The 26,676-nt window shown below is 42.9% G+C and overlaps 2 protein-coding genes across 2 annotated transcripts in view; one reads left to right on the top strand and one right to left on the bottom strand.

Moving 5' to 3' along the window:
* The window catches only part of stk3 (serine/threonine kinase 3), a 101,309-nt gene that overhangs the window by 59,806 nt on the left and 14,827 nt on the right, over window positions 1-26,676 (top strand). The gene's annotated exons all lie outside the window — the stretch shown is intronic.
* On the bottom strand, window positions 440-26,383 carry laptm4b (lysosomal protein transmembrane 4 beta). The gene is made up of 7 exons (XM_079523281.1): window positions 26,116-26,383; window positions 23,873-23,990; window positions 18,878-18,951; window positions 18,630-18,752; window positions 17,663-17,761; window positions 9,491-9,586; window positions 440-3,100 (listed from the first exon to the last, which is right to left on the bottom strand). Exons 1-7 carry the CDS (start codon window positions 26,206-26,208, stop codon window positions 3,026-3,028), a joined length of 678 nt encoding a protein of 225 aa, XP_079379407.1. The 5' UTR covers window positions 26,209-26,383; the 3' UTR covers window positions 440-3,025.

A 26,676-nucleotide genomic window follows, 5' to 3' on the forward strand; every position in this document is an offset into this window, starting at 1 on the left:
AACCACTTAAAACCCAATAGTTAGTTGATAATTATGTTTCTATGTCAGTGGTGCTCAACCTTTTTCATGTCAAGGACCCCCAGAATTATCTCTATTGGGCCAAAATATGTTGTTCCAGGAACCCCCCCAGAAGCAAATATGTTTAGTTAAAAATGTTCGCTCTGAAATATATATTCAATGATTTGCGCCACATTTTCACAATCTTTCAAAAATAGCAGATCTACAAGCTCGTAGCGCGGCACTCGGTGCCGCGCTATGAGCTTGTAGATCTGCTATTTTTCAATAGCTAAAGCATAACATAATAATGCTTTAAAACACCAAAAGGGATTCCCGCCCAAAATGGGTTAAGGGCTTGACTCTAAATAGATCTTTGTCAAAAATAGACTACAACAAGCTCACAATGCGTTGTGACCCCCCCCCCCCCCCCCCCCCCCCCCAAATATGGAGGCTAGGGTTAAGTGGCTAAACATGCCGTGAGCTGGCGATAGACAGCGTCATGATGGAAAATCAATCACATAATAGGAATATACAGCATTTTAACAGATTTTCCAATAAGCTCACATGGTCTTTATAAAGTGCACATTTTGTCTACAGCTTTGTTCAAACATTGTTGGATTTACTGAAGCGGTGTGGTCACACTGGTATGACGATAAGAGGGCTCAATACTATTTGTAAATAAAGTATTTGTATTAAAACGCCATAATAATACCACTACAGTACTTAGTGTTACTACTAAACCTAACGGATTGTTGAAGGAGCTCTTGGGGTTGCATAGCGTTTTGAGTTGTCATTGTTAATGTAATACTTTCTACAAAGAGCCAATGCTATTTGTAGATTAAAGGTATATTCAGTGATTTCACTTAATTCAAATGTCACTTATTTTTTCTTATTTTTTGGATAATCCTCCCTACTATAAAGTGTGCTGACCATATAAGGAGTTCCTCCCTGTCCCCAGTGAGCCCCTGGGGTCAAAAAACCCTAGTTTCGGTTTGGGCTTTGGGTGGAAACGCCTTCCTCCAATCATGATCGAGTGGGGCGGGCCTTGGTGCACGTGATGTTGGTCTGTTGTACTTCCCCCACTGTAGAGCGTGTGCATGTGCACATCTTGTTACCGGGGTGGACCGGGTTTTTTTTTCCAAATCACTGAATTCGCCTTTAAGGGAAACTACTGTAGTTGGCTATAGAATATTATAGCTAATTGTATTTCTTACATAGTTTTAGTAATCCTGGACCATTTTAGGCAGTCATTTACCAGCTGCATCTTGTTGTAATACTACACTATACCGTAAATAAGAGCAGATTCTTATCCGATCCTTTCAAAAGCACAGAACAAAAAAAAAACTAAATGATGCCATCATATCACTGCATGTGCAAAACAATTTGTCTCCACAAGACGAGGACCCTTGGAGTAACGTCATGACCTAAAACACCTCAGTCCTGCTAAGTTTAGCTCTGCTAAAAGATCACCTTATAAACACCTCCATGTAAAAAGAAAAGACACGAGAATGACGTTGTTGTGAATACACAAAGTCCACGGGACAGATATCTAAAATGGACACACAATTCTTACCTTTAAACATTTACATAATCATTTGTATTTACCGTCTATTGCTTTGAATGTGTGTTGAGGATTTTGCATACGTGCATTTTAGATCTTAATGTCTGAATTTTAGATCCGAATGTTTAGATCTGAATGTTTAAATCAAAGATGTCTTTAATAAGTGCTTCAACAACAAAGAGAATTCATTTATGCATGGGAGGAAAAAAGTATTGTGCGAGGCTGCGAGCAGCATGTTGCACTCCGTTTTTTTTTCTCGCCAAAGCTTAAATTTAGGATTAAACGTTAATCATTTGCAACTCTTTTGATACTTTGTTTGCACTTGCCAACAACGGTGCTGGAAATGACAAGAGGGCAAACCGGAATAGATTAGTTGCAATCGTTAATTAGATTAAAATTTTTAATCGAGTCCCAGCTCTAATATATATATATATATGCGATCTTTCTTTTCAGTCGGGTGCGTTGCGGGGTTTCACAGACGTTGTGTTACATGGATGGAGGGTACAAACGGAAGACGTCATAGTGGCTATTAGTCAAGGTACTCTGTTCAAAGATTCCCTTTGGGACGACACGTTACTACTTGGTTATGCAAATGAATATTTGATCACAACAGGATATATAATCCTCTCACTATTCAATTCTTTCCCCCTCCATTTTCTTTTTTTCTTTTACTATTATACATACAAAAGATTCTTACAAAAATACCCCCGTCGTTACATTCATTGGGGGGGGGGGGATTCGTCAACAAAAAGTGCTCTTGCATAACCGCTCTCTCTCTCTCTCTCTGACGCTCGTTAACATCGCTGCTGTTTCTCTTGCGTTTTTAGTTATCTAGAACCACGAGGAAGGTTCACAGTATCGGGGGGGGGGGGGGGGGGGGGGGGGGGGTGTAAAAAGTGTATTATTGGCCCAGACCAATTAACGGGCATTTCAAACACAGAAAAGTGCTAATTGAAACCAGGGGGGCGTATTGTTGTGCCCAAGGGGGGACTGCACTGGTGTGTCCAGCTAGCTTCACCCCCAGGGGCGCGGGGGGGCGGGGTGGTGGGACAGTGGCTGCTGCTGAGCGGGAGGCGAGCAGGGCATCTCAAAGTCACTGCGGTACCGCGGGGAGGGTGGGACACGTGTCAGGGGGGATGGAGTGGTATAGGAGCATAAGGAAGGACAGAGTAGAGGACGACAGTGGCTCACAGCTGCCCTAATCTAGTGTAGTTGTCAGATTTCCCATCCTCATGCTTACCAGTGGCGAGGAAGGGTGTGTGGGGGTTGGGGTGTGGTGGGGGTGAATCATCATAAGTCTGAGACCAGTCTTGAGGACATTAGGACTTTTGCTTGCGGTTTTTGTGGAGCCCGCAGTGGAAAGAGATGTAGTAATGTAGAGGTCTGTGGGGGGGTCCTGGGGAGCACGATAAGGGGGGTTAAGGTCTAGGATCCAGCGGCGCGGAGAGGCGAGGCCAGGGGGTCTCCTCATGCTTCGATGTACCGTGGAGGAGGCTCCTTGGGTGGGAGGGCGATGGCCTCCTCATATGGTGGCAGAAGGACCTGAAACATCAGAGGAAGAGAGTTATAGTTCTACAAATGTCTTCTAAATCCTGACAGTTTTCTTGAAAAACCCATGTTTCTATGTCAGTCGTTCTCATACATTTTCATGTCAAGGATCCCCAAAAATATATGTAATTGGCCGCCGACCCCCATCTGAAAATGTTGTTCCAGGGACCCCCCCAGAAGCAAAGATTTAAAGAGTTAAAAACGTTCGCTCTGAAAGAATATATATTCAAAGATTTGCACTACTTTTTCACGATTTTTCAAAAATTGCAGACCTACAAGCTTGTAGATCTGCTACTTTGCAATAGCTAAAGTATAACATAATGCTTAAAACACCAAATGGGTGTCAGTCACTGTCTTCCTATTAGGGAAATGTGTAAAAGTGTAAAAAAAAGTCGATGTTTTCTCACGATCCGTCCGCGACCCCCCCCCCCCCCCCCCCCCCCCCGCCCCAAACGAAACAAACAAAACAAAATAAAATGACAAACACTGTTATTGAGAAATACAGATTTTTTTTTAAACATTTTTTTTGCCTATAATGAATGTCAAACACACTGTGCACGTGTGCGTGTGTGCGCGTGTGTGTGTGCGTCAGAGAGAGAGAACATGCTCCCAGGGGGACAGAACGGCGAACCATGCAGTGAAAGCGTGTTAACATCACTAGGTCAAACACGGGCTATTGCGTAACGCGTCCAGAAAAGAAGAGAATGGGTATAAAAAGAGACGAGTGGGGGAAGGGCAAAAAGAGAGAGAGATAGTGATGTTCTTAAAAAGAGCGAGGAAGGAAACCCCTTTTGGTGTTTTAACTTCATGCTATACTTTAGCTATTGAAAAAATAGCAGATCTACAAGCTCACCGAGTGCCGTGCTACGAGTTTGTAGATCTGCTATTTTTTTGAAAAATCGTTGGAACATGTGGCGCAAATCTTGGAATATATATTCTTTTCAGAGTGTTTTAAACTAAAATCTTTGCTTCCGGGGGGAGAGGTCCCTGGAACAACATATTTTCAGATGGGTGTCGGTGGCCAGTTTTCATATAATTCTGGTGGTGTCCTTGACATGAAATAGTTTGAGAACCACTGACACCTTCTGAAAACGACAAAAAGACATTTGTATAGAATCGTCGTCGGGTCTAAATGGGTTAATGGGTTTATATAAAAACACCGTGAAGAAGCAGCTTGAGGCAACAGGGAGGCATTATTTAGACACCCTGGGTCCTTTTTACAGTAACTAGACACAGGACTTTCTGTATTGACTCGAGACTCTTGTGCCACAATGAGTCCGACATGATGATGACACTGTGAAATAACATCTACTACAGTGTAGATATAGTGTATCTATAATATATATAGTCACACCTTTAACCCATATTGAACTGAGAACTGATTCTACAAATGTCTTCTAAATCCTGACAGTTTTCTGAAAAGCCCTATGTTTCTATGGCAGTGGTTCTCAAACATTTTCATGTCAAGGACCCCCAACAATATATGTAATTGGCCGCTGACCCCCATCTGAAAATATTTTGTTCCAGGGACCCCCCCCCCCCCACAGAAGCAAAGATATGAGTTAAAAACGTTCGCTCTGAAAGAATATATATAAGATTTGCACGATTTAAAAAAAATAGCGGACCTACAAGCTTGTAGATCTGCTATTTTTCAATAGCTAAAGTATAACATAATGCTTTAAAACACCAAAAGGGGTTCCCGTACAGAATGGGATAGGTCTAGGAATCTGACATGGGTTCACCCTTGCTTTGGTGGCAACCTTCAACTAGAAGGTTACAATACAATTTACAATTTAGGCGCGATTTACATTAAGCAAGAAACAAAAAGCATGGCAATACATCACATACTAGTACATAACAAGTTATCATGAAACATGCGTAAGCTAAGAACGTAACAGTGGAGTATCTACATAATGAAACTATACTATATAGTGCTATGTCTACATAAAATGCTATGAGTCTGCATAAAACGCTATCTAAGTCTACATAAAGTGCTATCTAAAGGTGGCCTTACACTAGCCGATTCTTTTCAATCTGAAATCTGATAGCACCACACACTACAGGATAATCGGAGCGGGGCAGAGCAAATATCAAACATGCTTGATGTTGATCGGGTCGATCCCGATCGCGCCCCGAGCAGATCGATTGAGTCGGGCACCCCCCGAGCGTCAAAAAATGCCCGATTATCGGCTAGTGTAAGGCCACCTTTAGTTACATAAGTTGAGCCTTTGCATACGCCTGTGGGGTAGAGTTCTCAAATTCTGCCCGAACCCGAGGGTACCCGACCCGACCCGACGGGTTCGGGCCGAGCCGGGCTGAAATATATGCTAATTGGTAGGGCCGGGTCGGGCTCTCGGGTTGGCGCTGCTAAAGGGGATTTTTTTTTTTTTTTTTTTCAATAAAAATGATTCTGTTCTGTCAATCTGTCTTTGTGTATTTATTTATTAATAATGAACAGCAGTGCTGTCAGTGTGTTGTGTTGCTCCGCTGACAGTGACTAACTTGTTATAGGTGTTATAGCCTTCCCTTTGTTAGAAGAAAGAAAATAATAGCCTGAATTTACATGACTAAAGGTGTTACACTTACAGCCGCGGCACGGCGGTGCTCAGCAGCACGCAGCAGAGCAGACGCACGGATTCAAGGCAGACAGATAAAGCATTGATTGATTGACTGAATACTTTATTAGCAGTTTACATACAAGCGCAAGACAGTAGGCTACAGTTCAAAATACAAGGTCTGCTTGAGCTTGCCTTGTTCTCATACTAGAATATGATTTGTTTTGTACTACTACTACTACTGCACAGCGCAAGTGCATGCATGGTCAGTGGCGTCTGTCGCTCACCGAACATAGCAGGTCTGCGACTGCAGTAGAACATGTTTTGGGTTTGTAACTTTGTTTAACTTTGTAGACTAGAAAAGATCTCTGCTCTGCTGATAAAATATAAATTACACGAGCAGCGGCAGCGCCGTCAGGGAGAGAGAGAGAGAGAGAGAGAGAGAATGAGAGCTACAAAGGGGATTTAACATTCTAGTGCTAAATACCTATTTCGTAGGCCTACTATAACCTATTTCGCGCAGAAGAGAACTTACTAAGTTAACATTATGTTTTCAACAACTGAACATGATTGTGATGTTTCCATTTAGAAAACTATTATGTCTGTTGACTCCATTCTCTCTCTCACTCGCGAGTCGCAACATGGCGCTGCCTGCGCAGTGCGCACACTAACAATCTTTTTTTTTTTTTTTTTTCTCTCGGGTTTTGTCGGGTTTTCGGGCCTAAAATGATGAGAACTGTTCGGGCCGAGCCGGGCCTCGGGCTGGCCCAGTCGGGCCCAGTTAGAGCCGGGCTTTAATTTTCAGGCCCGTTGAGAACTCTACTGTGGGGTCATCGGGGCTAGGGCAAGTGCTACGGGCCATGATGGAGTCTGAAGAGGTGGGTTTTTAAGGCTCATTCATAGTCTGGACTTTCGGTGGTGAGGTGACCACCTCTCCGGTGGTGAGGTGACCACCGGAGCTGAAATAACGTTGAGCGGTGGTGAGTAAAAACAGAGAGAAGGGCTGGGGCGGTGGTTTGCTCTTCACCGCGGCTCAGTGACATGTGTCATGTTGTAGTTCGGTGGTCACACCTCACCACCGAAAACCCAGATTATGAATAACGCTTCAGACTACGGCGGAAGATTGGGAGTGAGGCTGCAGTTCTGATTGTGACGGGAAGGTTGCCACCAAAGCAAGGGTGAACGCTAAGGGACTCTATAACAGTGAAGATGGGTGTGACAGAGATTAGCGTATTGTATCAGTGTTGGAGGATTACCCCGGGACGTTACGGACGGACAGATGGAAAGAGTGACTGTACTCTCTAAAGCCTTTTCAAAAGCCCTGAGTCATCATCACTAAGAAGGATGACGTGTGATTCCGCCCACCTAGCCATGCACAGCCAATCACCTCCTTGGTTATAGCCTAGTCTACAACATCAATGTCACCTCGCCGACGCCCACCACCAACAGGACAAAGTATAAGTGGCAATGCGATTACAGAGAGTTAAACATCTCTAAACATTTGTGTTTAGACAATATGTAGTTAGACACTTAATCCACTTAAAGAATGTTTTTGTGTTGTCTGTGCAAAATGTTCACCTCTAACGACACAACCAAAATAAGACACACCTGCAGGGTTAACCCATTTAGAAATTAGACCTGAGGCTGATTAAAAAAAAAACTCAATCTTTTTCATGTCAAGGACCCCCAGAATTATCTGTATTTGAGTTAAAAATGTTCTGAAATAAATTATATTCAAAGATTTGCACCACATTTTGACAATAAAAAAAAAGCAGATCTTGCCGTGCTACGAACTTGTAGATCTGCTTTTTTTCCAATAGCTAAAGTATACCATAATGTTTAAAACACAAAGAGGTTCCCATTCTGAATGGGTTAAAGTGGTATAGGCTAGCTAGGGTCCGATTTTACATGTGGAGTGTGGGGGTGGGTGTGTGGGTTTTCTGTAAAGTTGTATCCATTTAACAATTTTGTTCTACTCATGATTACAGTACATTTCTAAATGTCTAATCTATGAATAAAAAGCGGTGGTCAGACTTACAGTCTTTACATTACAGTGAATTAATATTTTAGAAGAGCCTCACTGATCTGAAGCTCATGGGCACAGTCGGCGGTGCTTTGTTTTTCTGAACTGAGCCATTGCTCACATTTAACAAAACATGTTTTATCGTTACATATTTCAGTGCTTTTTTTCTGTTAAAATCTCCAGTCTTAGACTTAGAGGTGAATGAGGTTCTAGTAGTCTATTTATAGAGCAGCACCGAAGTCTGACGTCAATATCGGTAGAGGGCGTAAATCCACGGGTTCATGTACTTTTTATTTGCATTGTAATCCCCATAGGGGGGATTTTAGATCGTCTCATATAAGAACTGTGTTTGAAAAATAAACATGTCATCCCGGCCGTTTCACTCATATGGATATGAAGAATCAACTGACTGAGAGAAAACGCTATTGTTACTGCTACTGAATTAATTACATTTTCGCTAGAAACAGAGACACCTCCCTGACGATAACGCAGAGACAGCTTGTTTATTTTTGGACCACAATGCTTATATGAAACGATTTTAAGATGACCCCATGTTATTCTCCATAGAGAAATTACTACCGGGCAGAACCAGGGGATGAGCGAGTGACGTCAGGACTTCGGCGCTCTATTACCTTTTCTTTTAGCAGTTTAAGGAGGATGATTGAGACACTGGTGTACTGCTACGAGGCTCATTCTTGCATATAATATGACAAAGTGACTCACAACATCTATTTGTACACGGTAGCAAAGGCACTGTAATGTAAAGCGTTGCCTAAAATCCTTACCTCGTGCATCTAGTGGTATCAACTCACTGAACTGCAACTGAACATGCAAAAGTAAACACAGCCTCTATTTTAGTCAAGCTGGGCAAGCAAGTCTCACTGTAGCTAGCTATTTTTGAGTGGTGCAACCGCTCCAAGGAACAGCAATGTCTGTGACGTTAACCTATGTTTGTGATTCATGTGTGACTCATGAGTACCAGTAGGGGCGCTGTTGTGCCAGAAACAGAGAGAGAGAGGGATAGTGCTGCACTGTTGCCTGCTAATGAGAGAGAGGGGGGGGGGGGGGGGGGGGGGCTGGGGAGTTGCACCACTCAGTTCACACGGGTGTGATTTTTTAAATGTATTCTGAAATCCCCTGAGAGGGCACTTTTGGACAAAAATAGCCGATCTACAAGCTCACAACGCGTCGCAGCGCGACGCGTTGAGAGCTTGTAGATCGGCTATTTTCGGGGCGCAACCCAGCACTCTTTATCTACTGGAGATGCGGTGTGTAACGACATGGATTTCTAAACAAATTTGTTCAACAATACTGTGTTTCAAGTTCAGGAGACTGAACTGAACTGAACTTTTTCAACTGATTGAAAAAAATCAATTCTCCTGAATGCTGCCTTCCGGTATGGCATGGAGAGGAGAGGAGTGGCATTTTGCATTTCTTTCACCATGTAGTTTAATGCTGCATTCGTGGTCTGGAGAGGGCTGTTGTTTTATAGATGGGTTAAAGGGGCAGGGGCTGAAGCCCCCTTTGATGTCTATGTGTGCACGTCCGCATGTACAACAATATTGTACAGTATGCAGCAGTGCATGTACGTGTCTACAGTATAACGCTCTTGTGTAAATGCAAGCATGCCTACATGCATGTGTGCCTATAGTATTCTATGCACAGGCCAGTAAACACACATATACATATGACTGTGTGTCATCATATCACAATGGAGTGAGGGTGCTGCAGTTAAGTATTTTGTCCTTGAGGCGAGGAGGGGGAGGGATTGGGGGGGGGGGGGGGGGGGGCTTGGTGGGTACTCACCATGGTGTCATTGGTGGTGACGTAAACGAGGACCTCAGTGGTGCCCCGCCCACTGACATATCTGTAGCAGTTCCACACGCAGCCAATCAGATAGGCCTGCCACGGGGAGGAGGAGGAAGATATACAGACAATGAGTTGAAATGGCATATCACTGCTATTATGTTATACTGTACATGTTATACTGTACACCAACGGCTGTATGATGTTAGAGGGTATGCGTGCGTGCATGTGATGTGACATCATCATCATACCGGGAAGTTATGCAGGAATGCCTATACTGAGTGGCAAAAAAACTACTTTCTGGCCATGACAGCCCATATGTACACCCACACAGAAAAGTCCTATTTGATTGCATTAAATTACTTTAACCCATTTTGGGTGGGAACCCCTTTTGGTGTTAGCATTATGTTATGCTTTAGCTATTGAAAAATAGCAGATCTACAAGCTCATAGCGCGGCACCGAGTGCCGCGCTATGAACTTGTAGATCTGCTATTTTTGAAAAATCGAAGAACGACTGACATAGAAACATAGCTTTTTCAGAAAACTGTCATTTTCAAACAGACATTTTTAGAATCTGATCTCAGGTCAAAATGGGTTAAACAACGTTAAACTCACTTTGTCACTCACTTTTCCACTCGATTTGCCACTCGATCTGTCATTCACTTTATGCATGCGCACACCCTCTATTACTGTCTGTACAACACCACGGCTGTCATCTGACCTCAGAAATTACACGAGACTTTTAAAGTCTTCAAAAATGGCAGAATTTCCATTGTATTAGTTATTCTTATTCGTATTAGTAGTAGTATATTTTTTGCATAGATTTGCGCATAATATCATTACCAGATTTACAGTGAATAGTGATGGTAAGAAATTGTGGTTCTTAACCCATTTTGACCTGAGATCAGATTCTAAAAATGTCTTCTACATCCTGACAGTTTTCTGAAAAAGCTATGTTTCTATGTCAGTCGTTCTTCGATTTTTCAAAAATAGCAGACCTACAAGCTCGTAGCGCGCCACTCGGTGGCGCGCTATGAGCGTGTAGATCTGCTATTTTTCAATAGCTAAAGCATATACAATGTAGAAGGAGGGACACCCGCACACTGCCACTTGCTGGGTTCAGAGCATTTTATTAAAGCAACGTTTCGGTCTTGCGACCTTCCTCAGGCTTGCGGGTGTCCCTCCTTCTACATTGTATATGCCTCGTCATCATCGCACCTGCTCCAAACCTACCGGGTGTGCGGAAGTCATCTCTCTATTAATAGCTAAAGCATAACATAATGCTAACACCAAAAGGGGTTCCCGCCCAAAATGGGTTCATCTATCAAAATCCCCAAGTAGCAGTACCCGTCTTCTCTCTGTAAAGCTTTTCTTGCAGAAAGGTAGGACTGACATGGCAATAGAACAGGAGGTTCTTTGTGTGTGTGTGTGTGTGTGTGTGTGTGTGTGTGTGTGTGTGTGTGTGTGTGTGTGTGTGTGTGTGTGTGTGTGTGTGTGTGTGTGTGTGTGTGTGTGTGTGTGTGTGTGTGTGTGTGTGTGTGTGTGTGTGTGTGTGTGTGTGTGTGTGTGTGTGTGTGTGAGACTACTGACTACCCTGCTAGGCTGCCTGCTTCCCTCGCCAGCAGTAACAGCATTAGACAGACAGACAGACAGACGGCGAGGTGACCTCTCTACTGTAAAGGGAACATATTGAGGTCCAATTAACATTTCTGACACTAATGTCCAGCGTTGTACTTCACTTAAAAACACTCATGTGACCACCGTGCTCTGACTTTAGGTGCGTTACCCGTTCAAAACATATCAAATAAATAACGGTATGGGTCGCACTGCACACCAGTGTCCACACTGATGAAGGCTGGATAGCCGAAACGTTTGTCCCTGTTCAAAAATGAAATAAACATTTTTAACTGAAGTCTTGGTGCGTGCGAACCCATACCGTTATTTATTTGAATCACTTAAAACACTCCCACACTTTACTGACAACCTCCCGGGTTTCAGAACTTGGATGATAACCAGACCGATTGAAAGGATTTCTGATGAATTGAAAATGGAGGACCCTGATGTAAACAAGTCTTAGTGCTTTTCGGTTTCGTCCTCAAAGTAGCAGTTTTTGCATTGACTTGTGCTTTTCTTTGAAATGCACAAATTCTACATACTGTGAAATTAAATGTTCAATCAATCAAAACAGTGTAATGTTCTCTCCGTAGAACATTACAGATCGTCTGCTTTAAAGTTTTTAGCAAATTGACATCAAAAGCATATTTATTTATGCCAATATGTTTGTACTTTTCTCAAGTCACATTTTGGGTATTTATTCTTATATGGTGGTAAGAATACTTATTTTGAACAGGAAGTATATATATCCAACAATTCAGCATGGACTCTATTATTAATACTCCTCATACCATCTGCTCCTCTGTTCAAAATGTCCTCTTTGTTTTTGGAGATATAAAAAAAAAGAAAAGAAAAAGACATCCAGTCTGATTATGTAAAAATCCTGGGACATCACATAATAATACAAAGTGCTGCTGCTTTTGGAACTGTATTAGCTCTGGTCCATAGCTCTAATGCTCTGGTCCATAGCTCTAATGCTCTGGTCCATAGCTCTAATGCTCTGGTCCATAGCTCTAATGCTCTGGTCCATAGCTCTAATGCTCTGGTCCATAGCTCTAATGCTCTAGTCCATAGCTCTAATGCTCTGGTCCATAGCTCTAATGCTCTGGTCCATAGCTCTAATGCTCTGGTCCATAGCTCTAATGCTCTGGTCCATAGCTCTAATGCTCTGGTCCATAGCTCTAATGCTCTGGTCCATAGCTCTAATGCTCTGGTCCATAGCTCTAATGCTCTGGTCCATAGCTCTAATGCTCTGGTCCATAGCTCTAATGCTCTGGTCCATAGCTCTAATGCTCTGGTCCATAGCTCTAATGCTCTGGTCCATAGCTCTAATGCTCTGGTCCATAGCTCTAATGCTCTGGTCCATAGCTCTAATGCTCTGGTCCATAGCTCTAATGCCATTTGCATTTAGAGCTATGTTACTGATGACTTCCGGGGCATGAATGCAAACCAGCCTCTCGTCTTTAGCGCAAATACAAATAAAGTTTTTGCTTCTCACCAATACAAAGACGGGTTGTGTCATTAGAAAGCCTACTTTCCTTAGTGGAAGCACTCTGAGCCCACACGTATAAAAGGTACTTTTTGGCCAAAAAGGAATTATTTTTCCACCGAAAAAACTTTACGTTACTCCATATCTACCGATATTGCCAAGAGAAAACCCTCATACAGAATATTTTTCCTCCGGTGAAAAAAAAATCCCTTTTTGGGCCAAAAAGTACCTTTTATACGTGTGGTGTTGGGGCTCAGAGTGCGTCCACTAAGGACAGTGGAAGTCATCGGTACTGTAGCTCTAAATGCGACGGCATTAGAGCTATGGACCAGAGCTAGAGCTGTATTATCTGTAGCTCTGTAGGGCCTGTTTAATATTTCCCTCTTTCCCCCTCTCTGCATTATTCTCTGCTTTTATTTTCACTATAGCTTCTCTTCCAACAATGTAGGCATCAATTGGTCCTTGATTATAGCATCTCCTTCTATCTTGGCTTGGCTTAAATACTCTTACTTCAAGTTCAAGTGTACCATTCTGAAGCCCGGTTAATTCTTTGTCGGTCTGATATGTTCGGCGTGCAATGCCACGCCACGGAGTATAAATATTAGGCATTACCGTTGCTGCTGCTTTGAATTTTCCACATGGGGTTAAATTTTTATTTGATCTTTTCTTATCATCCTGTCTCCATTTCGGTGCTGTTTTCACCGCCACCAGGGGGCGCCAAAAGTCCCAGACCGCCACCATATATATCTTTTTTTATTTCATTTTATTTATTTATTTTCTAAAAAAAAAAGTCTAAATAAAAAAAGTTTACCATGTTAAAAAACACGAAAAACACGTCCTTGGCGCTCCAGGACATCATGAAAAAGAAGTTAAATAAGTCCTTGGCGACCATTGAGTTACTATCATTGTGCCGATGGCGCGTTATTCAGACGGCGTGTTGGTCCAACTCGCCGCAATACTATCCCTAAACCGCACATGAAGCCACGTAGTCGGAGTAATGTGGATGTCGGCGTTATGAGCAGTCCGCCTCCATTTCTCCTTCCTGGCCAGTGGCCGTTTGCTGTTTCTAGATCAGTTTACAGCTGTCAGCTGGAAGATGATCTGGTTGTTGGTTCAGTTATACGTGTGCTGACAGACAGCCATGCCTTCCTCAAGGTTTCCGTGTCTGTTTTTATTAGTGGTTGACAGTAACAAAGTACTTTACTTGAGTGGGAGAAATATTGTACTTTTGACTCCACTACGTTTTGAGGAAGGGACTCTTGCACTAATTAACTACCGCACTTAAAGGACCACTTCACCACTTTTCAACATCTCTTCATATAATTGGTCCTCACTAATGTTCATGATAAAACACCACCATTTTTTCCTACTCAGTCTGTGTCTCATAGGAGGGCTTTGGGCAGTTCGGACACCCGTCCACCAGTGACATCATCATTAGGCAGATTTTTTTTTAAACAAGATTTGTTTTAAAATATATTTAGATTTTTATTATCGTGAGAACGATGGCTTCAACTTTTGCATTGCAACTTTTCAGGAAAAGAAAGATTGCCGTTTCTATTAGCTTGGATTCACCATCGATGATGTCACTGGTGGACGGGTTTCTGAACTGCCCACAGCCTTCCTATGAGACACAGACTGAGTAGAAAAAAATTATGGTATTTTATCATGAACATTAGTTAGGACCAATTATAGGAAGAGAAGTTGAAAAGTGGTGAAGTGGTCCTTTAAGCCAGGGGTTCTCAACGTTTTTGGCCGGGGACCCCCGGAAATGCTTTGGCAACGTCTCGAGACCCCCGCCCCGCCCCCTCCCGACCCCCAATATAAATTGACTGCTACAATAACCTTAAACCATTTTGGGCGGGAACCCCTTTTGGTGTTTTAAGCATTGTTATAATTTAGCTATTTAAAAATAGCAGATCTACAAGCTCATAGCGCGCCACCGAGTGGCGCGCTACGAGCTTGTAGATCTGCTATTTTTGAAAAATCGTGATTTTTTTTTTTTTTTTTTAAACTTTTTTTTTTTTTTTTTTAAATAATTTGGGGACCCCCTCAAATAATTTGGCGACCCCCCCGAGGGGTCGCGACCCACGGGTTGAGAACCCCTGCTTTAAGCCCCATCTGAAATATAGTTACAATTTCAGATCTACAAGCTCACAACACGTTTTGTAAATGTCTGACTTTGTTTGGGAAATTTCAATACAGCAGTGCATTGTTATAGGTTGATTCTAAAAAATGTCTTCTAAATCCTACACCGTTTTTTGAAAAATATGCTTCTATGTCATTGGTGCTCAAACCTTTTCAGGACCCCCAGAATAATCTGTTTTTGGCCATTGACCCCCATCTGAAAATATGTTATTCCAGGGACCCCCCCTGAAGCAAATATTTGAGTTAAAAACGTTCGCTCTGACAGAATATATATTCAAAGATTTGCGCCACATCTTCACGATTTTTCAAAAATAGCAGATCTACAAGCTTGTAGTGCGGCACCCGGTGCCGCGTTATGAGCTTGTAGATCTGCTATTTTTCAATAGCTAAACACCAGCTAAACACCAAAAGGGGTTCCCGCCAAAAATGGGTTAACAAGAAAATGTACTCCATAATTTATATTATTATATTTTGTCCACTTCTGCACACTCCAGGATGAGCAACGTGGCTACTTAGATACTCTTAAAACCTTTATGTAAGTTTAGTACTTGAGTAAATGTACCTCGTTACTGCCCACCACTGCTTAGCATTCACAGCTGAGCCGCGCACAGCTCAGACAGAAACAGGGCTCTGTTGTTCTATTTCTTCTATGGGTTGCTTTGGGATCAGAGCAAGCAGGCTCTATCAGCTCAGTGGTGGAAACTTCCGCGCTTGCGCAGCAGGGGTTTAAAACCTTTACTCCATTCCGAACGGGAACCCCCTTTGGTGTTTTAAGCATTATGTTATACTTTAGCTATTGAAAAATAGCAGATCTACAAGCTCATAGCGCGGCACGAGCTTGTAGGTCTGCTATATTCGAAAAATCGTGAAAATGTGGCGCAAATCGTTGAATATAGATTATTTCAGAGCGAACGTTTTTAACTCCCAATCTTTGCTTCTGGGAGGTCCGTGGAACAACATATTTTCATATGGGGGTCGGCGGCCAAATACATATGATTTTTGGGGGTCCTTGACATGAAATAGTTTGAGAACCACTGACATAGAAACATAGGTTTTTTAGAAAACTGTCTGTTTAGAAGAAGACATTTTATAGAATCAACTTCAGGTCTAAATGGGTTAAAACATGGGTAGAACAGGAAATTGTTTTTGACAATGTTGTCAATTGGTTTTTGACAAGAGTTTTACGGCTCTAGCAGTGATTCTCAACCCGTTTAATTTCAAGGACCCCCCAGTTTGACATGCATTAATCTACGGACCCCCATTTAATGGCATTTCTATCTCTGGGACCGCATCTTTAATGCTGATATGATTCATAAAGGTCTCCTATATGCTTTGTGGGACATAGACCATGACGTCTTTTCTACGTCGGTCATTTTCCTGCGGTCATCTCCTATCCTATCACAACCTAACCTTAGCTCTGACGTTGGACAATAACGGCATTGAATATTTTCCAACTCAACTCGGGCGAGAAAGAATGACAGCGCTGAGAAATGACTTGACATGATTGTACAGATGACCGCAAACTTCCTGTCCCATCTCCGTCCCCCTGCGCAGGGTCGTGACTGGCGAGTCACGCATGCATTAACCCATTTAGACCTGAGACCGATTCTAAAAGAAGAAAAAGCTTTTTAATCCTGACAGTTTTCTGAAAAACCCATGTTTCTACGTCAGTGGTGCTCAACCTTTTCCATGTCAACAAGGACCCCCGGGAATTATCTGTATTTAGCCGCCGACCCCCCCATCTCAAAATATATTGTTCCAGGGACCCCCCCCCCCCCCCCCCCAGAAGCAAAGATTTTAGTTAAAAAACGTTCGCTCTGAAAGAATATATATTCAAAGATTTGCGCCGGCACATTTTCGCGATTTTTCAAAAATAGCAGAATCTACAAGCTCGTAGCGCGGCACCGAGTGCCGCGCTACAAGCTTGTAGATCTGCTATTTTTCAATAGATAAAGCACAACATAATGCTAGAAACACCAAAAGGGGTTCCCGCCCAGAATGGCTTAAGAGGAATCACCAGCCTGACTGCAGACGGTCAGTGTGTTTCCTGTTGTCTGTCCGTGCTGTGCAGCCGGCTCTCTGACTGACTGCATGTGTTCATCCTATTAAAAGCAACCAATGACGGACGGCGTGGGGGGCGGGGGCAGCGGCGGATTCATCATCTCCTCCACCGTCCCGTACTTATGTTCCTTCCAGATGGGCATGGCGTGAGACTCTACTACTGCTTGGTGGTTCGTGCTGGATATAACATTGATTAAATCGTGTGTGTGCGTGTGTGTGTGTGTGTGTGTGTGTGTGTGTGTGTGTGTGTGTGTGTGTGTGCGCGCGTGCGTGCGTGCGTGTGCGCATCAGCTTGGGTTGTGCAAGGCGCTCGAGTATCACAACCATCGATTCCTCGGCTACAGCGTGCATTTAAACACAGGGACACTTCCTTGTTTGTCTCGAGGCCTTGTGTTACATTTCTTTGCTAAAAAAAATAACTACACACGTGACGAATCATATCCAGGTCTGTTAAAAAGAGAGAGATAGGCAGCGCTCCAAAGTCCATTCATGGTACATTTATTGCATTGTTGCAGCAACGGATAATCACAACACGGACGTGTTTCGCCATCAAGCCTTCCTCAGCGTGTATCTCACTGGAGTGCTGGCTATCTCTCTCTGGCCATGACGTCGAAATAAACAAAAGATCTGCTATTTTTCAATAGCTAAAGTATAACATAATACTTTAGGTAAAACACCAAAAGGGGTTCCCGTCCAGAATGGGTCAACAGTGATTCTTCGTGAGCCGTGCAACCCGGTAATCTGCTTGTTTGTACTGAGAGTGCTAGTTTGTTTTTCCCCCCTCTGTGATGGGTCTGAACAACAGCAGAGGGGGGGGGGGGGGGGGGGTTGTCGGGATGAGGAGAGAGTGGAGGAGCCTTACCTTGAAGGAAAGGATGCAGCCCACGAAGAGCAGCACGGCAAAGACTAGGCACACGTTGTTGGTGGACATGATGTCCTCTTTGTAAGGGAACGTCCCCGGCTGCATGGGCCAGACAATGGTTTTTAAGGAAGAGAGAGAGAGGAAAGGAGAGAGCTTTGTCAGGCCAGAAAATAAATGAAGTGCAGCTCGATGTAAGAGTCTTACAAAGCACAGTCCTCAGTGTTCCTTTAGTTCTCCGAGTGTACATTTTATACACTGTCAGAGTTACTCTCAGATAGAGGTGTAGTAGTTAATCGTACTAATCGATTCTAATCAATTATAATTAATTATAAATTGTAATAAAACCAAACCAGTAAGTCACCCTGAGGGCGAGAAGCATGACCTTGCCCTACGTGCACGCATCCACCTGGGTGACGGCAGACTGCCGGGGCGCGAGCGCTGGCGCTTTGGCATGGGGGGGGGGGGGTCAGATCAACATATGGAATGAATTCTGTACTGGCCATATACGGAGCGTGTCTTGAGTGTACAGGGTTTGATGAGGTCAGATCAACATATGGAATGTCAGAACAGGTCAGCTCCATATATGGAGATCCAAGGGTGGCAGCGGGGGCAGTGTCTGTACAGGGTTTGATGAGGGCCCAGGTAGGCCCGGGCCTTAATTTTCGGGCCTGTTGAGAACTTTTCACCGGCTGCCCAGGCACGGCTGCAGTAATAACTTTGGGACAGGCCCGTCTAGAGTTTGAATGGACAGGTATCAGTCAAAAGGGAGACATCGAAGAGGAAGGACGGGTGGGAGAAGGATCAACATATGGAATGTCAGAACAGGTCAGCTCCATATATGGAGATCTAAGGGTTTGATTGCAGCCCTGTTCATATTTTTGTTTGACGTGGAGGGAGATCTCAGGCCACAGGATCACAGCCCAGTCAGTCCTAGACACAACTCATGTATAATAATGTCTCAACTCACCAGCTGCTGTAGGTAGTCCTGTACTGTGTTGGGATACACCACCACGCTAATGGCAACCAATGTGTTAAGGGCAAAGTCAAAGAGTTGGTAGCAGAAGAATGGAATGATCCAGGCTGCATGTTGCTTTGGAGAGAGAGAGAGAGAGAGAGAGAGATGAATACAGAATGTATTTGGTCAACGTCCTCTGCATCTGATTCAAGTTTGCTTGTGAACATTTCACATTTCTATATGGCACTAGTTGTCCTTACCTTGTATGCACCATATGTTGCCATGCCACATATAAGGATCATCAGCAAAGATATTGCGGTGGCTATGCATATGTCTGTAGGGGAAGGAAAAACAAAGTAAAATAATAATGTTAGGAAACACATACTACATACATGTAGTGTAGTTAAGTATAGCAACAATTGTTATTGTACTTCACCTATACAAATCCATACTCTCTATATAATCTAAACCAGTGGTTCCCAAACTTTTTCATGTCAAGGACCCCCAAATTGACACTAATTAGCCCACGGACCCCCATTTGAAAAACATGCCAGGGACCCCCATAAGAGAAGAGTTTTACGGCTCTAGCAGTGATTCTCAACCCGTTTAATTTCAAGGACCCCCCAGTTTGACATGCATTAATCTATGGACCCCCATTTAATGGCATTTCTATCTCTGGGACCCACACTTTATATTGTAAAATCAATGTTAATTTAACTCAGAGTGTACAAATGGAACCAAATGGACTCGGTTCCATTTGTACACTCTCAGAGTTACAGACCCATAAGGGTCCACTTGGGTCCAAACTATCATTTAGCTGGGGACCCCCTGGAACTCCCTCAAGGACCCCTGGGGGTCCCCCGGACTGATCTAAATAATAACATTTGTGGGATGTACTGTGTACATTTTAAAACAAATACACAATTCAAGTAACTTTGCTATTATTAGCCTACTGTGGCTCTCAAACTGTCTTGGGGCAAAACAGACATTTCACAGCTGACAGTGAATAATTGTTATTCAGGAGGGACTGCAGACCATTTAATGGCACCCCTCTGTTTTCTAAACTGACTGATGGCTCTCTAAGCCTCAGAGAGGAGTATTCAAAGTTTGAGCTGTTGAAGCTTTAGCTGTTGAAAAATAGCAGATCTACAAGCTCATAGCACGGCACTCAGTGCCACGCTACGAGCATGTAGGTCTGCTATTTTTGAAAAATCGTGAAAATGTGGCTCAAATGTTTGAATATATTCTTTCAGAGCAAATCTTTGCTTCTGGGGGGGGGGGGGGGGGGGTCCCTGGAACAACGTATTTTCAGATGGGGGTCAGTGGCCAAATACATATATTTGTGGGGAACAAGAACAAAAAGACAACTAGATATGTAACGCTATAACGACTTCCCAACATGGTACTTTATGGATTTTGAATCTGCAACCTTTCTTCCTCATAAACATGTCATTTTATTGACCGCTCTAGAACCCGCTGTTCAGTCGTGCACATGTTTAACAAGTCACTACAGGGTGCTGTTTCTATGGATACCAAGACAATTGGATTTCTACATTTTCACACACTAAGTAGATGCCACTTGTAACATCTTCCGAAATCGGCTATTTATCTGCTGTCCCACTGCTACAATGATGTTTGAGCTTTCTATTACAGAAATATGGATTACATCTAATACATTTAATATTCTTACTGTATGGTTAAGTAAGAGTCATTGATCGGTGATCAATATAATCACTGGTTTTCAACATGTGGCCCGGGGACCCTGGTGGGTCATTGGGGGTATTCCAGGCAGTGTTGTTTTTGGCAGAACATTTTGACTTTAGTTCTAGTCATAGTCTCTTGAAACGTTTTCATTTAGTTTTAGTCACAGTTTAGTCACCTGGAATGTTTTATTGTTAGTCTAGTTTTAGATTTTAGTCTACTAAATCTACAGTTGATTTAGTCGACTAAAATTTATTTTGCAATAAAGGCCTCTATCACAGCATCGGGTCACCTTATGGTGCAATAAAGGCCTCTATCCCAGCATCGGGTCACCTTATGGTGCAATAAAGGCCTCTATCACAGCATCGGGTCACCTTATGGTACAATAAAGGCCTCTATCACAGCATCGGGTCACCTGGTGCAATAAAGGCCTCTATCACAGCATCGGGTCACCTTATGGTGCAATAAAGGCCTCTATCACAGCATCGGGTCACCTTATGGTGCAATAAAGGCCTCTATCACAGCATGGGTCACCTTATGGTTCAATAAAGGCCTCTATCACAGCATCGGGTCACCTTATGGTGCAATAAAGGCCTCTATCACAGCATTGGGTCACCTTATGGTGCAATAAAGGCCTCTATCACAGCATCGGGTCACCTTATGGTGCAATAAAGGCCTCTATCACAGCATCGGGTCACCTTATGGTGCAATAAAGGCCTCTATCACAGCATCGGGTCACCTTATGGTGCAATAAAGGCCTCTATCCCAGCATCGGGTCACCTTATGGTGCAATAAAGGCCTCTATCACAGCATCGGGTCCCCTTATGGTGCAATAAAGGCCTCTATCCCAGCATCGGGTCACCTTATGGTTCAATAAAGGCCTCTATCACAGCATCGGGTCACCTTATGGTGCAATAAAGGCCTCTATCACAGCATCGGGTCACCTTATGGTGCAATAAAGGCCTCTATCACAGCATCGGGTCACCTTATGGTGCAATAAAGGCCTCTATCACAGCATCGGGTCACCTTATGGTGCAATAAAGGCCTCTATCACAGCATCGGGTCACCTTATGGTGCAATAAAGGCCTCTATCACAGCATGGGTCACCTTATGGTTCAATAAAGGCCTCTATCACAGCATCGGGTCACCTTATGGTGCAATAAAGGCCTCTATCACCGCATTGGGTCACCTTATGGTGCAATAAAGGCCTCTATCCCAGCATCGGGTCACCTTATGGTGCAATAAAGGCCTCTATCACAGCATCGGGTCACCTTATGGTGCAATAAAGGCCTCTATCACAGCATCGGGTCACCTTATGGTGCAATAAAGGCCTCTATCACAGCATCGGGTCACCTTATGGTGCAATAAAGGCCTCTATCACAGCATCGGGTCACCTTATGGTGCAATAAAGGCCTCTATCCCAGCATCGGGTCACCTTATGGTGCAATAAAGGCCTCTATCACAGCATCGGGTCCCCTTATGGTGCAATAAAGGCCTCTATCCCAGCATCGGGTCACCTTATGGTGCAATAAAGGCCTCTATCACAGCATCGGGTCACCTTATGGTGCAATAAAGGCCTCTATCACAGCATCGGGTCACCTTATGGTGCAATAAAGGCCTCTATCACAGCATCGGGTCACCTTATGGTGCAATAAAGGCCTCTATCACAGCATCGGGTCACCTTATGGTGCAATAAAGGCCTCTATCCCAGCATCGGGTCACCTTATGGTGCAATAAAGGCCTCTATCACAGCATCGGGTCACCTTATGGTGCAATAAAGGCCTCTATCACAGCATCGGGTCACCTTATGGTGCAATAAAGGCCTCTATCACAGCATCGGGTCACCTTATGGTGCAATAAAGGCCTCTATCACAGCATCGGGTCACCTTATGGTGCAATAAAGGCCTCTATCACAGCATGGGTCACCTTATGGTTCAATAAAGGCCTCTATCACAGCATCGGGTCACCTTATGGTGCAATAAAGGCCTCTATCACAGCATTGGGTCACCTTATGGTGCAATAAAGGCCTCTATCACAGCATCGGGTCACCTTGCAATAAAGGCCTCTATCACAGCATCGGGTCACCTTATGGTTCAATAAAGGCCTCTATCACAGCATCGGGTCACCTTATGGTGCAATAAAGGCCTCTATCCCAGCATCGGGTCACCTTATGGTGCAATAAAGGCCTCTATCACAGCATCGGGTCCCCTTATGGTGCAATAAAGGCCTCTATCCCAGCATCGGGTCACCTTATGGTTCAATAAAGGCCTCTATCACAGCATCGGGTCACCTTATGGTGCAATAAAGGCCTCTATCACAGCATCGGGTCACCTTATGGTGCAATAAAGGCCTCTATCACAGCATCGGGTCACCTTATGGTGCAATAAAGGCCTCTATCACAGCATCGGGTCACCTTATGGTGCAATAAAGGCCTCTATCCCAGCATCGGGTCACCTTATGGTGCAATAAAGGCCTCTATCACAGCATCGGGTCACCTTATGGTGCAATAAAGGCCTCTATCACAGCATCGGGTCACCTTATGGTGCAATAAAGGCCTCTATCACAGCATCGGGTCACCTTATGGTGCAATAAAGGCCTCTATCACAGCATCGGGTCACCTTATGGTGCAATAAAGGCCTCTATCACAGCATCGGGTCACCTTATGGTGCAATAAAGGCCTCTATCACAGCATCGGGTCACCTTATGGTGCAATAAAGGCCTCTATCACAGCATCGGGTCACCTGGTTCAATAAAGGCCTCTATCACAGCATCGGGTCACCTTATGGTGCAATAAAGGCCTCTATCACAGCATCGGGTCCCCTTATGGTGCAATAAAGGCCTCTATCACAGCATGGGTCACCTTATGGTGCAATAAAGGCCTCTATCACAGCATCGGGTCACCTTATGGTGCAATAAAAGCCTCTATCACAGCATCGGAGCCCTCAGTGTGCGAGCGTCTTTATTTCTGATCTTTGTATACTGCTCACCGCTAATAATAAATTCATAAATCATTGAGACCTTTGAGACCTTTAATATAGAGCACCGAAGTCTGACGTCAATATCGGTAGAGGGCGCAGACCCGCGGGTTCATGTACTTTTTTATTTGCATTGTAATCCCCATAGGGGGGATTTTAGATCGCCTCATATAAGAACTGTGTTTGAAAAATAAACAAATCATCACTCATATGGATATGAAGAATCAACTGACTGAGAGAAAACGCTGTTGTTACTGCTGCTGAATTAGTTACATTTTCGCTAGAAACAGACTATCATAATATGAGTGACTGACTGTTGCAAACGATACAGAGACACCTCCCTGTCAATAACGCAGAGACAGCTTGTTTATTTTTGGACCACAATGCTTATATGAAACTATTTTAAGATGACCCCGTGTTGAGAAATGACTTCTGTGAACCAGGCAGAACCAGGGGATGAGCGAGTGACGTCAGACCTTCGGCGCTCTATTACTACTATTATTATTATGATTGCTATTGTTCTTTTAGTAATGATTTGAAAAAATTATTAGGAAAGCATGGGATTAGAGAGACACTCACTTGCATCGTCCATAACGTCTATGTCGGTGCCCAACTCGGTGCTGGTCAGATGGTAGCGGTACTGGACTGGGTCGTTGAGAGCCGACAGCAGGATAATTAGGACAACTGCATTTATGAGCTGTGGGGAATAGTGAAGAAAATGAAGTCAAAAGGAGTGGAATTACTCTTTAACCCATTTTGACCTGAGATCAGATTCTAAAAATGTCTTCTACATCCTGACAGTTTTCTGAAAAAGCTATGTTTCTATGTCAGTGGTTCTTCGATTTTTCAAAAATAGCAGACCTACAAGCTCGTAGCGCGCCACTCGGTGGCACGCTATGAGCTTGTAGATCTGCTATTTTTCAATAGCTAAAGCATAACATAATGCTAACACCAAAATATTAAATACATCTTGTAATACATTTATTTCATTTTTCACAGACATGAGAACGTCAACATGCACCCACAAATCTGGGCGCCCCTCACTTCACACGGGTGTGATTTTGTTTTGGTATACGGTAAATAATAACTTAAAGGACCACATCACCCATTTTCAACCCATCTTTGTATAATTGGTCCTAACTAAGATGGCACCATTTCTGTCTACTCAGTCTGTCTCAGAAGAATAGGGCGGGCTGTGGACAGTTCAGAAGCCTGCCTACCAATGACATCATCGGTGGGATGGTTTCGAACTTTCGGTCATTTCAAATAAGATTTCAAATTTCAAATATACATATATTTGTTTTATTATTAATACAAGAACTATGGCTTCTATATCTATGCGCATCATCATCATAAACCTACTTTCATAAACCTACTTTCTGGCCTTAGTTGACAGCCCATACACTGTACATCCAAACAGAAAAGTCCACTCTGATTGCATTACTCACTTTGCCACTCAAATACCCGCATACCCTCTTTCAGTGTTTATATTAGTTTGGTATCCCTATCAAATATAACTTATGAGGATAAGGACCAATTAAATGGTTGGAAATGTGTGAAGTGCTCCTTTAAAAATAGCAGCTCTACAATCTCAATGTGTCAATTTAACTCGCTCAAAATGCTTTGCAAAGTGTTTTGTTTGACAATCAACTGTTTTTGGTAAGAAACACTATAAGCTGTTAGGCTGATATATAGCCTATGGGTCTCACACATGGATTAATTCACCTTTAGTGATGAAACATAATGTAAAGTTAGTTCATTTAAAAAGCTTACAATGAACTGAAGAGAGTACAATGACAGATCTTATAATAACAATTATGGGTTAAATCACTCAGTAAAAGTAAAGCTACTGCAATTGAGCTGTGTGATGATTTGACGTATGGGTGAGGGTCACAATCATATATAGGTTTAGGTTGTTGTTTTTTCTTCGGGTTTTAGGTTTTATTTATTCGCACATAAAAAAAAGGTTAAAAACAGGAAAAAGAAATTCATACATATTAATATTGTGCAGGAGAAGTTAAAATCGAGAATCAAGAACTAATTTGAAGAATCAGACATTAAATATAAACAAAACAATACCAGTGATATATATATATATATATATATATATATAATATAAGTACGACAATAAGGTATGTGGTAATAAGGTAATAGGTTTTTTATTTTTTTATACCATATAGCTCTATCAATATTGTGTTGGTCTTTGTGCTTTTCACACAGATAAATAAATAATATAACATCTTAGAACAGCCAGGTAAATTCAGAAAATTACATCACTTTACTGTAATGCAGCCTTTAAAATCAGGAAAGGACAATTATTACCATATCCAAAATACAAAATTATATCTACTCTCATACAATATTACATGATAGACACGAGAAGCTTTACTGGCTGCTTTTTTTCTGCCCTCAACCTGTGAAGACATTGCTGAGCAATATATTAATAGAATCCCAAAACGGTTAGTGACGTAAGGGTCAAGGATTTACCTGGCTTAATGCATTCTTTTTAAGACTCAGGGGTTATCCCTGCAGTCTAAAAGCGGAAGCAAACTCTTCATTTAGAGTCTTCTTAGACATTTAGAAAAACATTTACTGCTTGTCATTCTAAAGTATTAGCTAATCAAGACAGTACAAGCTAAATTGGGTTTTTAGAGATTTACTAGTCATAATGGCCATGCAGAAGAATGTGTGCTGAAGAATAATAGGGGGAATCCCTCCCTCCTCTTCTCCAACATATGCATTTTTTAAAATAACTTTAGCCTATATCTCTAAAAAACCTACATACGCATTTGACACAATAATGTTTATTATTTTTTTCTTACCATATACCATATTCCCAGAATAATGGTGCCCGTCCGTACGTGACAGCAAAGGCAGCAGCTGGTCGAGTACCAGCGGTCCCACGGGGAAATCATTGTTTATTCTTCTGTATTATCTAAAAAAAAAAAGAAAGGAAGAAGCTAGTTCATGGATGCGGAAGAAACGGAATAAAAACAAAGGCTACTGTATCCTGAAATGATTCAGTGGAGCCTCGGTTCTGTGTGTCACGACCGCCACATTCGACGTGTGTTTGTCTGGTGAAGATCTACGGTTATTATTTCCGCTGGCTGCCGACTGACTTGGCAAACAGTGAGCGACCGTTAATCCAGTTCATCCCGGTGTCACGGAGACATTGGTGACCTGGTGAATACCGTGCCTGCAGAGGGCGCTGTGTTGCAATAGGCCTTAGGCGACATCTTAGGTGTAAAATGTGTCACTGTTTGATTGATTGATTGATTGATTGAAGTATTTATTAACAGTTTGCAGAATTACAGTAGCCTACATTTCAAGCACAACTCGATACAAAAACTGTTAACAGTGAGTGGACGACCCAATAAAGCACT

The sequence above is a fragment of the Electrona antarctica genome (assembly GCF_951216825.1).
Source record: "Electrona antarctica genome assembly, chromosome: 15".
Classification (NCBI taxonomy): Eukaryota; Metazoa; Chordata; class Actinopteri; order Myctophiformes; family Myctophidae; genus Electrona; species Electrona antarctica.

Bases quoted from the DNA above. Each gene is read 5' to 3' on its own strand.
- laptm4b (XM_079523281.1), bottom strand. From the start codon at position 26,208: ATGATTTCCCCGTGGGACCGCTGGTACTCGACCAGCTGCTGCCTTTGC. The intron at 18,952-23,872 runs GTGAGTGTCTCT...CTTCCCCTACAG, and splicing joins AGACGTTATGGACGATGCAA to ACATATGCATAGCCACCGCA. The intron at 9,587-17,662 runs GTAAGGCTCCTC...TCCCCGTGGCAG, and splicing joins GCTGCATCCTTTCCTTCAAG to GCCTATCTGATTGGCTGCGT.